The sequence below is a fragment of the Hypanus sabinus genome, chromosome 17 (genome assembly GCF_030144855.1).
Source record: "Hypanus sabinus isolate sHypSab1 chromosome 17, sHypSab1.hap1, whole genome shotgun sequence".
NCBI lineage: Eukaryota > Metazoa > Chordata > Chondrichthyes > Myliobatiformes > Dasyatidae > Hypanus > Hypanus sabinus.
In genome coordinates this window covers 15,487,710-15,502,728 of record NC_082722.1, presented here as the reverse complement: position 1 = coordinate 15,502,728, position 15,019 = coordinate 15,487,710, and the positions used below count along the sequence as shown (strand labels likewise).

Sequence of the window (15,019 nt, the reverse complement as noted above, 5' to 3'; positions counted from 1 at the left end):
AATAACTGAGAGAATCTAACAAAACAGCTTTGCAGATGTAAAGTATGTACATATTTTTTCTACATTGCTTCCATAGTTTCTGAACCAGAGATTCACCCTGCCTTCTCTCAATTTTCAGGCTACTCGATCCAGCCAACATGTTACAATATGATGATTTCAAGAAACGTTATGGCGAGATTCTGTACCGCTGGGGTCTGAGAGAGAAACGAGCAGAGGTCTTAAAGTTTGTCTCTTGCCCTCCAGATTCTCATAAGGGAATTGGTAAGTACAAATCTGAAAAAGCAGTTTAACCATAAGACATAGGAGCAGCATTCGGCCACTTGGCACATTGAATCTGTTAAGCCATTTGATCATGTCTGATTTCAAGATTCAAAAACTTTATTGCCATTCTAACCATACATCAGCTCTGCAGGGCAGAATGAGACAGCGTTTCCCAGGGGCAAGTGCAATCATAACATAACAAGCGCAACACTAAATAATAAACACAACAATAAATAGTAAAACACAACAGCCATATGTCTGTTAAAATCAAGTTATAAGTGTCCAGTGCAAGTTAAAGTGTCCAAAGCAGAGTCAGGTAGAGTAGCTATTTAGCAGTCTGACTGCCTGTGAGAGGAAGCTGTTTAGTAGCCTTGTGGTTTTTGTTTTGATGTTCCTGTAACATTTGCCTGATGGCAGAAGAACAAACAGTTTATGGAGAGGGTGTGAGGGGTCTTTAATGATGTACCGTGTCTTCTAGAGGCATCGACTCTGAAAGAGGTCTTGGATAGAAGGTAGGGAGACCCCAATAACCTTCTCTGCTCCCCTAACCACCCTCTGTAAGGCCTTATTATTTATTATGCCTCTCAATTCTATTCTCCTGCCTTCTCTGTGTAACCTTTGATGCCTTTACTAATCAAGAACTTATCAATCTCTGCTCTAAATATACTCAGTGACTTGGCCTCCACAGTCATCTATGGCAATAATTTCCACAGATTCACCACCCTCTGGCTAAAGAGATTCCTCCTTATTTATGCTCTAAAAGAACATCCTTATATTCTGAGACTGTGTTCTCTGGTCCTACAATGAGGACCATGATGACTCAGCCAAAGATTTTTGTGTGTGCGTATAGAAATGCTCGGTCCATTCAGATCTGCACAAAATGCCTTTGAGCATGGGGCAATTACAGCTTTAACTTTGCACATGGGTTTCCATGAAGCTTGGAATATTCCTGTTTCAGCATGGAATCAAGGTCATCCCCATGTCGGCTTCTGTGATAATATAGACATAGTCCAGCATTTCATGGAAGCTGAAACTTTGGCCTTTTAATCTCAAACTGCTGGTGGGCATTACTGGGTGCATGTTAATATCTGTCATTAAAAATATTGAAGACATGCCTTCTATTTCACTGCAAGCTCACTGGGATTGTTTGGAAAACCTGCTTACCGTGCTTCTCCTGCAGTGTGAATCAAGGTGGCAGTGCAGGCTGTACAAGGATTAACTTCATTCTTCAGCATGGAACCCTACTATTCAACGTCACAAGTTTGCAAGTTTTACATTAATGATGCATCACAAACTGCATTTAGAAGCAGACATACAGTGCCTATATAAAGTATTCCCCTCCCCTTGGAAGTTTTCATGTTTTATTATTTTACAACATTGAATCACAGGGGATTTAATTTGATTTTTTTTGACTCTGATCAACAGAAAAAGACTTTTGTGTCAAAGTGTTAACAGATCTCTACAAAGTGATCTAAATTAATTACAGATATAAAATATTTGATTCCATAAGTATTCACCCCCTTCAAGTTAGTTTTTAATAAATGCACCTTTGGCAGCACCTACAGCCTTGAGTCTGTGCGGATAGGCCTTTATATCAGCTTTGCATATCTGGACACTGCAATTTTTCCCCATTCTTCTTTACCAAACTGCTCAAGCTCTATTAGATTGCATGGTAATTGTGAGTGAACAGCTTTTCCAAGTCCAGCCACAAATTCTCAGTTGAATTGAGGTCTGGACTCTGACTTGGCCACTCCAGGACATTAACTTTGTTGTTTTCAGTCATTCCTGTGTAGCTTTTGGCTTTAAGCTTGGGGTCATTGTCTTAGCGGAAAACAAATCTTCTCCTAAGTCGCAGTTCTCTTGCACATCAGGTTTTCCTCCGGGATTTTTCTGTATTGTGCTGCATTCATTTTATCCTGTACCTTCACGAGCCTGCTGCAATGAAGCATTCCCACAGTATGAGGCAGCCACCACCGTGCTTCACGGTAAGGATGGTGTTTGTGATTATCTGCATAACATTTAGTCTGATGGCCAAGAAACTCAAATTTCATTTAATCAGACCATAGAACCTTCTTCCAGCTGACTTCAGAGTTTCTCACATGCTTCTGGCTAACTAGCTGAGATTTCATGTGGGTTTTTTTTCCAACAGTGGCTTTTTCTTTGCCACTTTCTCATAAAGCTGTGACTGGTGAAGCACCCGGGCAACAGTTGTATGTGCAGTCTCTCTCATCTCAGCCACTGAAGCTTGTAACTCCTCCAATGTTGTAATAGGTTTCTTGGTGGCCTGCTTTAGTCCCCTTCTTACACAGTCACTCAGTTTTTGAGGACAGCCTGCTGTAGGCAAATTTACAGCTGTGCCATATTCTTTCCATTTCTTGATGATTGAATTAACTGTGCTCCAAGGGATATTCAGTGACTTGGAAATTATTTTGTATCCATCTCCTGACTTGTGCTTCTCAATAACTTTTTTGCGGAGTTGCTTGGAGTATTCTTTTGTCTTGATATTGTAGTTTTTGCCAGGATACTGACTCACCAGCAGTTGGATCTTCCAGATACAGGTGCATTTTTACTACAGTCAGTTGAAACACCTTGACTGCACACAGGTCTCCAAAAACAAATCTCAACATTTAACTAATTATGTGACTTCTAAAACCAGTTGGCTGCACCAGTGATGATTTGCTGTGTCCTGTTAAAGGGGGAGGGGAGTGAATACTTATGCAACCAATTATTTTGTGTTTTATATTTGTAATTAATTTAGATCACTTTGTAGAGATGTTTTCACTTTGACACGGATGACTCTTTTTCTGTCGATCAGTGTCAAAAAACCCAAATTAAATCCACTGTGATTCAATGTTGTAAAACAATAAAACATGAAAGCTTACAAGGGGGAGGGTGAATACTGTAAATGGGGACATGACTGCATTAAAATTATGAACTGCATCAACAAATTTCTATTCTAATTTGTTTAATGTCCATGAAATTTATTACACAAAAAAGGTATATAGGTTGCATTTGTCCCTCCTCAATTGTATATGCTAAATGATGGGCATTTGTTCATACTTCAATCAGAAATTTAAACAGGATATGACAGATCTGAGCATGAGAATGAGACTTTTTTTTGAGTCTAAGCATTTGATTTGCTAATTCCTAATTAGCTAGACCTTTAAAGATTAGGGCTCCTCGGGACAGAAAGCAAAGGCTGTTAAGCAGTGCTGGGAACACACACAAAATGCTGGTGGAACACAGCAGATCAGGCAGCATCTATAGGAAGAAGCACTGTCGATGTTTCGGGCTGAGACCCTTCGTCAGGACTAACTGAAAGGAAAGATAGTAAGAGATTTGAAAATAGTGGGGGGAGGGGGAAATGCGAAATGTTAAGAGAAGACCGGAGGGGGTGGGGTGAAGCTGAGAGCTGGAAAGGTGATTGGCGAAAGTGATACTGAGCTGGAGAAGGGAAAGGATCATGGGACAGGAGGCCTCAGGAGAAAGAAAGGGGGAGGGGAGTACCAGATGGAGATGGAGAACAGGCAGAGTGATGGGCAGAGAGAGAGAAAAAGAAGGGGAGGGGAAAAAAAAACTAAATATATCAGGGATGGGGGTAAGAAGTGGAGGAGGGGCATTAATGGAAGTTAGAGAAGTCAACGTTCATGCCATCAGGTTGGAAGCTACCTGGATGGTTTATAAGGTACCTGAGTGTGGCTTCATCTTGACAGTAGAGGAGGCCATGGATAGACATATTAGAATGGGAATGGGACATGGAATTAAAGTGTGTGGCCACTGGGAGATCGTGTTTTCTCTGGCGGACAGAGCATAGGTATTAAGCGAAACGGTCTCCCAGTCTGTGTTGGGTCTCACCAATATATAAAAGGCCACACCAGGAGCACCGGACGCAGTATACCACACCGGCCAACTCACAGGTGAAGTGTCGCCTCACCTGGAAGGACTGTCTGGGGCCCTGAATGGTGGTGAGGGAGGAAGTGTAAGGGCAGTCCTTCCAGGTGAGGTGACACTTCACCTGTGAGTCATCTGTTTGTGGTACCCCCTCCCCTTTTTTCCCTCTCTCTCTGCCCATCACTCTGCCTGTTCTCCATCTCCCTCTGGTGCTCCCTCCCCCTTTCTTTCTCCCTAGGCCTCCTGTCCCATGATCCTTTCCCTTCTCCAGCTCTGTATCCCTTTCGCCAATCACCTTTCCAGCTCTCAACTTCACCCCACCCCCTCCGGTCTTCTCCGATAATTTCGCATTTCCCCCTCCCCCTCCTACTTTCAAATCTCTTACTATCTTTCCTTTCAGTTAGTCCTGACGAAGGGTCTCGGCCCGAAACGTTGACAGTGCTTCTTCCTATAGATGCTGCCTGGCCTGCTGTGTTCCACCAGCATTTTGTGTGTGTTGTTGAATTTCCAGCATCTGCAGATTTCCTCGTGTAAGTAGTACTGGGACACAGATAGCCTCTCAGATGCAGATAGTCATGGAAGGAGCAGTTAAAAACATGAATAAATTACTCCTCCTTACTTGTAAAGTCTGTAAACAAAGTTTTTTTATGTGCTGCATCTCCAGATTATGCAGTGATTTGGAAAGTTGAGTTTAATATGCACCATTTTGGGTAAATGTTCTTTTACTAATAGCATCAAATATGTGAGTTTAATGAGATGAGTTTACAACTTTCTTCAAACATGGAAGATTTAATATCTCACTTTAGAGGTAATAAAAGTAAATTTCCGTAACTAAAATAAAATGGCCAATTGTCACAAAGATGGGGACCACTATACAGAGCTTTCAGTAACAATCTAACAGGTTTAGCTCTCATTGTCACTTCCTATACTCATGAGGGATGTGATTGAACTATGTTTGGTGGCAACGTCAGTCTCTCTCCAACTTGAAACAATGTCAGGGCCTGGAGGGTGAGTGGTAGAGAAAAGGAATCATCTCAAACTTTCTATCTTGAACTTTGAACTATCACTGGAGCTTTCTTCAAAGTGAAATCAAAAATGAATATATCATCAGAGAGCTGGCAGCTCACACATGTTTAAGTGTCAGAAATAATTACATTGCTCAAAGCTTGCAGAAAATACTTGTTCTCTAATATGAGCATTCCTCTTCAACACCTCTTAGAAACTTGGTTCAAAGGTGGTGAAAATAGTAAAGTTCAAGCCTCAGTTTTGTTTTGGGTTTATGTATTGTACATCAATCAATATGTACTTTGTTTTATACTATCTGTGCAATTACAAACCCCATTTCCAGCAAAGTTGGGATAATTTCCAAAATGCAATAAAAACAAAAATCTGTGATATGTTAATTCATGTGAACCTTTATTTAACTGGCAAAAGTACAAAGAAAAGATTTTCAATAGTTTTACTGACCAACTTTATTGTATTTTGTAAATATACACAAATTTAGAATTTGATGGCTGCAACACACTCAACAAAAGTTGGGACAGAGGCACATTTACCATTGTGTTACATCACCTTTCCTTTTAATAACACTTTTTAATGGTTTTGGAACTGAGGATACTAATTGTAGTAGATTTGCAATTGGAAATTTTGTCCATTGTTGCTTGATATAAGACTTCAGCTGCTCAACAGTCCGTGGTCTCCATTGTCTGATTCTCCTCTTCATGATGCGCCATACATTTTCAGTAGGAGATAGATCTGAACCAGCAGTAGGCCAGTCAAGCATACACACACTGTGTCTACAAAGACACGCTGTTATAGCCCGTGCAGAATGTGGTCTGACATTGTCCTGCTGAAATAAGCATGGACATCCCAGGAAGAGACGTCACCTTGACGGCAACATATGTCTCTCTAAAATCCTAATATATGCCTCAGAGTCAATGGTACCTTCACATACATGCAACTCACCCATGCCGTGGGCACTGATGCACCCCCATACCATCAGAGATGCTGGCTTTTGCACCTTCTGCTGATAACAATCAGGATGGTCGTTTTCATCTTTGGCATGGAGAACTCAATGCCCGTTTTTTCTGAAAACTAGCTGAAGTGTGGCTCATCTGACCACAGCACATGGTTCCACAGTCTTTCGGTCCATCTGAGATGAGCTCGGGCCCAGAAAACTTGCCGGCGTTTCTGCATAGAGTTGATGTATGGCTTCTTCCTTGCGTAATACAGGTTCAAATTGCATTTCTGGATGCAGCGACGGACTGTGTTAAGTGACAATGGTTTTCCGAAGTACTTCGAGCCCAGGTGGCTATAATTGTCACAGTAGCATGACGGTTTCTTAGGTAGTGCTGCTTGAGGGCTCAAAGATCACGCGCATTCAACAGTGGTTTCTGACCTTGCCCTTTACGCACTGAGATGTCTCTCTGAATTCTCTGAATCTTTCCACAATGTTATGTACTGTAGATGTTGAAAGACCTAAATTCTCTGCAATCTTGTGTTGGGAAATGTTCCTTTTGAACTGACTAACAATTCTGTCACAAATTTTGGCATAAAGGGGTGAGCCACAACCCATCCTTGCTTGCAAAGACTGAGCCTTTGATGGACGTTACTTTTATACCCAGTCATGATACCTCACCTGCTACCAATTAGCCTGCTTAATGTGGAGTCTTCCAAACCGGTGTTACTTGAATATTCTGTGCACTTTTCAATCTTATTTTAACTCTGCCCCAACTTTTGTTGAGTGTGTTGCAGCCATCAAATTCTAAATTTGTGTATATTTACAAAATACAATTAAGTTGGTCAGTAAAACTATTGAAATCTTTTTTTTGTACTTTTGTCAGTTAAAGATTGATGTGAATTAACATAACACAGATGTTTGTTTTTATTGCATTTTGGAAAATATCCCAACTTTTCTGGAAATGGGGTTTGTGGTATACTTCCAAGCAAGTATGCTAAATCTACAGTTGCAAGAAAAGGTTTGTGAACTTTTTGCAATTACCTGGTTTTCTGTATTAATTACTCATAAAATGTGCTCTGATCTCCATCTAAGGCACAATAATAGACAAACAAAATCTGCCTAAACTAATAACATACAAACAATTGTAGTTTTCATGTCTTCATTAAACACATTGTTTAATCATTTACAGTCCATGCTGGAAAAAGTATGTGAACCCTTGTATTTAAGAACTGCTGCTGTAGCTGCTGATCAGACTTGCACAATAGTGAGGAGAAATTTTAGACCATTTCTCCATAGAAAATTGTTTCAGTTCATCAGTTTCTGGGATACTTTGCATGAACAGCCCTTTTCAGGTCATGCAACAGCATCTCAGTTGGGTTAAGATCTGGACTCTGACTTGGTCATTCCAAAACACAAATTTTCTTCTTTTTAAAACATTCTGTTGTTGATTTATTCTTGTGTTTCAGATCATCGTCTTGTTGCATCATCTAGTTTCTTTTAAGCTTCAGGTGACGGACCGCTACTCTGGCATTCTCCTGTAAAATATCTTGATACAATTTGAACTCATTGTTCCCTCAACGACTGCAAGCTGTCCAGAACTTGAGGCAGCAAAGCAGCCCCATGCCATGCTTCACAGTTGGGATGAAGTTTTGGTGTTGGTATGCAGTGCCTTTTTCCCTCCAAATACAGCAATGTGTATTTCTCCAAAAAGTTCAACTTTTGTCTCATCTGTCCATAGAAGTTTGGTGGAATGTTCAGATGGTCTTTTGCAAACTTGAGATGTGGAGCAATGTTTTGTTTTGGAGAGCACTTATGTCCTTCTATGAACACCTTTCTTATTCAGTGTTTTTTCTTATAGTGGACACATGAATGGAGACTTCAGCAAGTTCTAGGAGTTTCTGCAGATCTTTTGCTATTACCCTAGGATTCTTATTCATCTCCTTCAGCATTGCATGTTGTGCTCTTGGTGTGATCTTTGCAAGACATCCTCTCCTAGGGAGAGTAGCAACAGTACTGAATTTCCTCCATTTGTAGACAGTTTGTCTTACTATGGACTGATGAACACTCAGGTCTTTAGAAATGCTTTTGTAGCCTTTTCCAGCTTCATGCATCTCTACAATTCTTCTCAGGGTCTCTAAAAGTTGTTTTGATCAAGGCTTGGTGCACATAAACAAATCTTTCTTGAAGAGTAGGCTTTGTCAGTAACCTGACTTTGTGTGTCTTTTTATAGGGCAGGGCACCTCTACAATCCAAATCTTCAATCTCATCTCATTGATTGGAACATTAGACTCCAAACAGATTTTGTAGAAGGCATTACCCCTAAGGTTCACATACTTTTTTGAACCTGGACTATGATTGTTTAAATGGTGTACTCAGAATTGACAAGAAGAACAATTGTTTGTGTATTATTAGTTTAGGCAACTTGCATTTGTCTATTATGGTGACTTAGATGAAGATCAGACCACATTTTATGAGTAATTAATGTAGAAAACCAGGTAATTACAAAGGATTCGCAAATTGTTACTTGCAACTGTACTAAGTGTGGGCAGAGAAGAATGGTCTGATCTTCTGATATTTATTGGAAAGGTGGTGGAAGTCCTCGATGGTTCCTGCCTGTTACTGTTGTAATTGAGGACAATTGTTGGTGCTGATGAGAGGGGTGGTTTCCCACTGTGATACACATGGTGGAAGTTGTCAATGTTGTGCTTGGCGCAAAGACATTGGGAAAGTTTGCACAAGGATGTGCCAGGGTAAGGAGGATGCTTCTTAAAATAGAGTGATGCTGGACAAAGAACATTAATCACAGAGATAAAAGAGATACAAAAATTAATTTTAGATATCATGTGTTGTACTTATTGGAAGATGTGGCAAATATAATTGAGCTTAAGACAGAAACATTTGGATATTATTGGACCTTTTTGCACTGCATTAAACACTTTTGATTCAGTTTAACTTTTCCCTACTTTCTCCTTCAGAATTTGGAGTGTACTGCAGTCACTGCCGCAGTGAGGGACGAGGGACACAGTGTGACATTTGCAAAGGCTTCACCTTTCAATGTGCCATCTGCCACGTTGCTGTCCGAGGATCTGCAAACTTCTGTCTCACCTGCGGGCATGGTGGCCATACAAGTCACATGATGGAGTGGTTTCGGACCCAGGAAGTGTGCCCCACAGGCTGTGGCTGCCATTGTTTGCTTGAAAGCACATTTTGAAAATGGTCTGCTGCCACTATTGGTAGTAGATGACCGCGAATGGCATTCCAAAGTATTCCATCTTTCGCTCTTCACTGAAGTTGTGTCAAGCAGTTGAACCAAGATATGAAGACATAAGCCAGTGGGAGACCTAGACTGGAGTTTTCTTGATCAAAGTTTTGAACTTTGAAGATAAAGTCTTCAGCATTTCAAATTAATCTGGTCTGCTTTCAGTGGATGAGGTGCAGAGTCTCGCAACAACAAATGGCCAAATTCAAAAGCAAAACTTATTTATAGAAGCAATATTTTTTAAGAAACCTGAACTAATGTGGGTATTTGTTTCCTTGCTGGTAATGGTTAATGTACAATTAATTATGTACCCTGACCATGAAAAATGTGCAGAACTGAAATTAACACATATGGAGAGACCTGGTCCAACAAAAGTGGCCCATGTAGATAATCTCTCACATCTTTGCTGTTGATCTGTTTTCATGCTGTTGGTGCAGTGTTTGACAATTTTCACAAGTTGAAGAGGCATAATTAAATTGGGCAGAGGTGCTGACTTCATTTCTAGAAGCAAGATAAAAGTCCAGTACAAATTGGCACTCCATCCACTTATTCAGAATATCAGACTAAAGAATGTACAGTGTTGATTGTCCAATGAGCATGAAACTGGGCTACAGCTTCCTTGAAATTGGCACTATTTTGGAAATGTCATTCCATATGTGGGAAATTGGCAAAACAACTTTCTTATGGAAATATTCAGGTATGGAATGTGCCAGGATAGCGGTGGCTCTTTCTAATTGTGCAATACTTGGGTCTGATACTTGATGGACTATTTTCAGCAATTATGAAGTGTAGAAGGGCATTTCTTGAACAGGTTAAATGCTTTGCTGTGTATTACCATCTTTACTGTGATCTTGAACTGTCCTAGCAAAGTTGGCTGCTTTTCGTAGAGTTAATGAATTCTCTGGCAACTGGTTGGTACATTAAACAAAGATTTTGGCATAGATGGATCCATAGTACTGGCAGGCAATTAATTGCCATTGTTACTGGGACAGGAGCTGTTGATTTGTGCAAGCAAGGCAGAGCTCCATTGCTACCATTTTCATTTTCACTGGGCACTTTAAGATCAGATGGAAGCATGTTATTGCCAAGAATATGAGACTCCAATCAGAGAACTTTGTCCACAGAAGCAGTGAATCTTGGGAGAGATACAGCACGCACTTTATCCTCAGTTGCAGTTTATTGTGGTCATCCTCTATATAGACTGAAGTTTTTGTATTTCTCGGAAGTGCTGAGCCTTTAACTGAGCAGGTTAACAGATTTTTAGCTGTGTCGAAAGTTTGAGAGATATCAGAACTAAACTCCATTTATTCATTAACAATAAAAGCAATAAGTTTTCTTATAATTTTATTTGCTAAACTATCCCTTTCCCCCCAGCTTCTTCAATAATGCTTAAGTTCAAAGCACAAGTCATCAGCTGAAAACACTGTATATAGTAGCCATTATTACTGCTGCATAGCCATGATGACTTTTTGTTTATGTGGGTCAATTAGTTTGTTTTCTGAACAATTGATGACCTGCTTCCTGTTTTAGTATCTTGTGGTCGAGTCAGCTACAGCCCAGAATTGAAACCCAATGTTGTATTGGTATGAACGGAATTGCATGTTGTGTTGTTACTAAAGTTACCCATTTTAACCATTTAGGATCCAGATGATAAACACTGACCAGGCTGCAGATAGTGCAAGTTCAGAAAAATCCATGACACAGGGAGGATAGTTCTGTTCAAGTGTTAACAATTGTGTCTTTAGGAAGTTGCTTATGCATAATCCTTTAATTGACAACTGAGAAATAAAGGCCATGTTGATTTTGCACTGATTTTATAAAGGGAAGAGCCCTTTGGGAAGAAAAAGGAGGAAGAAATCTGTCTTAGAAGGGAAATATTTAGTATTAAGGATACTTAATTAGTTTGACCTTACAAAGCTTGTTTTTTTTTCCTTATCATTTATCCATCAAGGCAATTCTGATTGCCCACTCTGATTCTAAAGGCTGGTAAAGGAACTGGAGATGAGAACATAGTCGAGAAGGACAGCTTCTTCAATAACCAGTTAATTTGTTCGTCATAAATAAGTTTACAACACTGTTGACTGTTTTAATCCCTAGGAAAGGTGAGTTATCATCAGGCCAGAGTTTTGAGGATGAAGGTTCTAATTTCATCATGTGTTGGTCATTCCGTAATTGTTATAGTTGGCCAGTCTGGGTCTATGTAGCTCGAGAGGTGATGTCACTGACATGATACTCTCCCTCCATGAAGTGGAACCCTGATTTATCCTCTCCCATTTCCCCATCACTAATATTTTGATAGTTAATAAGACTTAAGCAAAATAAAACAATCCATTTTGATATGATTTCCCATTGTACTGCAACTAGATATTAATCTTTTCAGATTCCAGGACAGCTGTGAAGAATTAGAAACCATAAAAGCTATGCAACTTTGATTATTTATCTGCAATGTTTTATTTGTAGACCTGAGTGCACCAGAGGATTACATTCAAGGTTGATTCCCATTCGGTGCACTGGGCTGTGTGTCAGTTAGTGCAAATCCTCATTATGATATCATCATTAAATAGTCTACTGTTTAACTGTTAATATTGCTCCATTTCTGGTGCAAAATTTATGCTGTTACCAAATTTTGTAACTAAGATGTAAATTATATACAAAGTAGACTCTGTAAATAAATTATTGTTGAAAATAAATGACTCTGCTATGATTTGTTGTCAACTGCCCTTCTATCTCCCATCCAGAAAGGTTTCTGCTTCAAAAAAAAAGCTGTGTATTAACTTGGACCTATCAAGAATTATTAATGAAAAATGTGTGATTCATTTAGGTGAGAAAAGAAGAGATAAAATGTAGAATAAATGTCATGATTGAGAAAAGCAGTATTTGGTGATCAAAAACTTAGACCAGCTACAAAATTCGGTTTATAAGGGCTCTCTGCCCTCCGATATGCTTCTGAAATTCAGACTATCCATTGCAAGCCTTCCAAACTGGAAAAATACCAATAATGCTGCCTTCCCCACAACTATTCAAATTCACTGGAAGGATTAATGAATCTAAGTCAGTAGTCTCTCCTTGTCCAACAAGTCTAGTTTTAAGGCTTTAGTTATACTCAGGAAAGCCATACTAGACACCAAACGCGTCATTCTGAGTTCTATATTGGGGACAAATAACAGTTTCTCACAATACTTCATTCTTGGATAATCTGTGGGCATCAACATGTTTAGGAACTTGTAAGTTTCCCACAATTTCAAGGTAGAAGAAGACAGTCAATATACCAGTCATGGGCAGTGGAGTCCAGAGCTAATGCAGTTAATGCAGGGAGAAGCTGTGGATTCATGGTAGAGCATGGGGGTGCTAGGTGAATCTCCAGATCCAACTTGCATGGTGGAATGGAAGGAGGAGTGAAATTAAAAGTGAGGTCAGAGGGTACTACTAGATGGGCAAGAGGTAAGATTTGGTATTGCAGGTAGTGGTGGCAAGGGTGGGATAAAACTGGATCTTGTGCATGAAGGGACGGGGGGGGGGGTGCAGGATGCTCAGGATCCAGCATAAGCAGTGGTTTTTAAATTAATTTGATGGTAAATCACTGGATCTACTGCAAGCAGAGGGCAGGATGTAAGAGGCAACATAAGAATGTAGCAACTCAAAAGCAAGAGTTCCTATTCAGCCTTTTATGTTTGCTCCAGGCTCAGTTAGATCACATATTTTTTAAAATTTTACTAAGCTTAGTATCTAAAATCCAGTTGGCCACTGCCCTAAATATGCTCAAACGGCTGAGCCACTTTGACATTTTTGGGAAAAGAATGTCAACGATTCAGCTTCACAGCTCATTGAGGCAGAGTATTCCAAAGATTTATGACTTTCTGTGATCTGTCCTTCTAATCTGTCTTAAACATGTAGCCACTTATTGTGAAGCTGTGTCCCCTAGTTCCATATACAGTGGATTCCAGTTCATTGGTTAATTGGGGCAGATGCTTATTTGGGACAAGAACTAAAACTTAAAGAACAAAAACTAATCAAGAAAATAGCTGGGTTTCCTTTTGCGTACTTAGGACAATATGCCGCTTATTTGGGACAGGAGACAGTTGTCGAACAGTTTCTAATTAGTGTCAGTCACATGAACTTGTTTGGCCGTTAGACACTATACCAGGCATGGGCAAACTACGGCCCGGGGGCCATAAGCTTTTTAATCTGACCTGCAGAACTTAATGAAATTATATTAATAAACCTTGTTAACGTTTTTTCCCCGCAATTCTGGCGTTTTCCCAATAGATGACGCACTCTATATACATTGACCTTTGTTGAGGTGCAGTGTATTACTCCACATTTGCGCTTTACTCTTTGTTCGGCTCGACCTATTTGTGTGAACAGGCATTCAGTGTCATGAACATCAACAAAGCCAGCCACAGATCCAAGTTAACTGACCAACACCTCAGATCCATCCTGAGAATCACCACAACAAAACTAAATCCAGACTTTGATGCGCTGGCTAAAAAGGGAGACCAACAACACTGTTCCCACTGAAATTAAAAATAAGTTTCTTCGTTGTGTTATGTAAAAAATGCATTTGAAAATATTTTTTTCAATAAGCCTTACATGTTACATGTCATTTCTGTTGAGTGATGGACATGAGTAGTGCGCAGGTGCACGTATGTTCTCAAAATAAAAAATACGCTCCAGATCAAATAATGCGCTCCGCATACTGGCGCGCTGTCACTGTTCTGTCCTTGTGCTGGTCGTTGTTGAGTTTTGGCACAGGGGACAATTGAATAAGAAGGAGCAGGACAAGTAGACCTGCATCTCCTACCGTTTTTGAAATAAAGACAGTCAGGAGGAGAGTGATGATGATAATATCTTGAAGGATAACAGAATTTTCAGTGCTTTAAAATAATAACTGTTACTATTTTAAAAAAGCTGTATTTTATTCATTTAATTTTCAGTGTTTTAAAAGTCATTTCAATAAATAGCTAAATACCATGGGACTTCAAAGACAGATATTTTGTTGTAATGCATTTGTTCATTTTCAATTGAAATTAAAGCACATGTTTTCTACATATCCCATGATATTTTATTTTCTCTTATGAGGTGTATTACCAAAACACTCCGTCCAGCCCCCCTGTCAAATTTTAGAACCCTTTGTGGCCCACGTCAAAAAGTTTGCCCACCCCTGCACTATACTGTACTTAGAGCAAACAGTTTTTAAACAGTGTCAGTTGCATATGTTTGTGTTTAAAAAGGCAGTGACTTTTGTCACCGATAGTTGGTGAGAAATAAGCATTCAGGATTGGAGATGCCAGAAATGCCCAGGAGTGAAAATGAAATGATTTCACTACTTCAACAAGTTTAGGCAATATGAAGAATTTGAAGGTATTGGTAATCATCTTGAATGTTACAATGAAAATAAAGATTTGGAGGATGTAATCATCAAAAGCATTGTATGAAGGCACTTGCTGTCTATGCTAATTTTGTTCATTTACTCAATCAGAAGAACATGACAGCATGTTAGTTTCTATCATAACTGACAATGACAGTGAAATACGTGAGGGGAAGTTTTAAAGTGGACAAGCCATTGCACTGGGACATTACCACTCTCGACCTCAGAAGTCTGGGTCCAGTGGTACAAGTAGTTGTGACAAATTTGATTGCAGTGAATA

At 39.7% G+C, this 15,019-nt stretch overlaps 1 protein-coding gene across 3 annotated transcripts in view; it reads left to right on the top strand.

The window, feature by feature from the left end:
* wdr59 (WD repeat domain 59) overlaps nucleotides 1–12,066 on the top strand; it is a 101,569-nt gene extending 89,503 nt beyond the window's left edge. For 2 of the 3 annotated variants that reach the window (XM_059992588.1, XM_059992587.1), the window contains 2 exons: nucleotides 119–261; nucleotides 9,088–12,065. In XM_059992588.1, the coding sequence (XP_059848571.1) occupies nucleotides 119–261; nucleotides 9,088–9,323 (379 nt within the window). In that variant the 3' untranslated portion in view covers nucleotides 9,324–12,065. Of the gene's footprint in view, nucleotides 1–118; nucleotides 262–9,087 lie in introns of all 3 variants that reach the window. The other variant, XM_059992589.1, reaches the window with a different exon arrangement.
* Nucleotides 12,067–15,019: the final 2,953 nt, after the last annotated feature.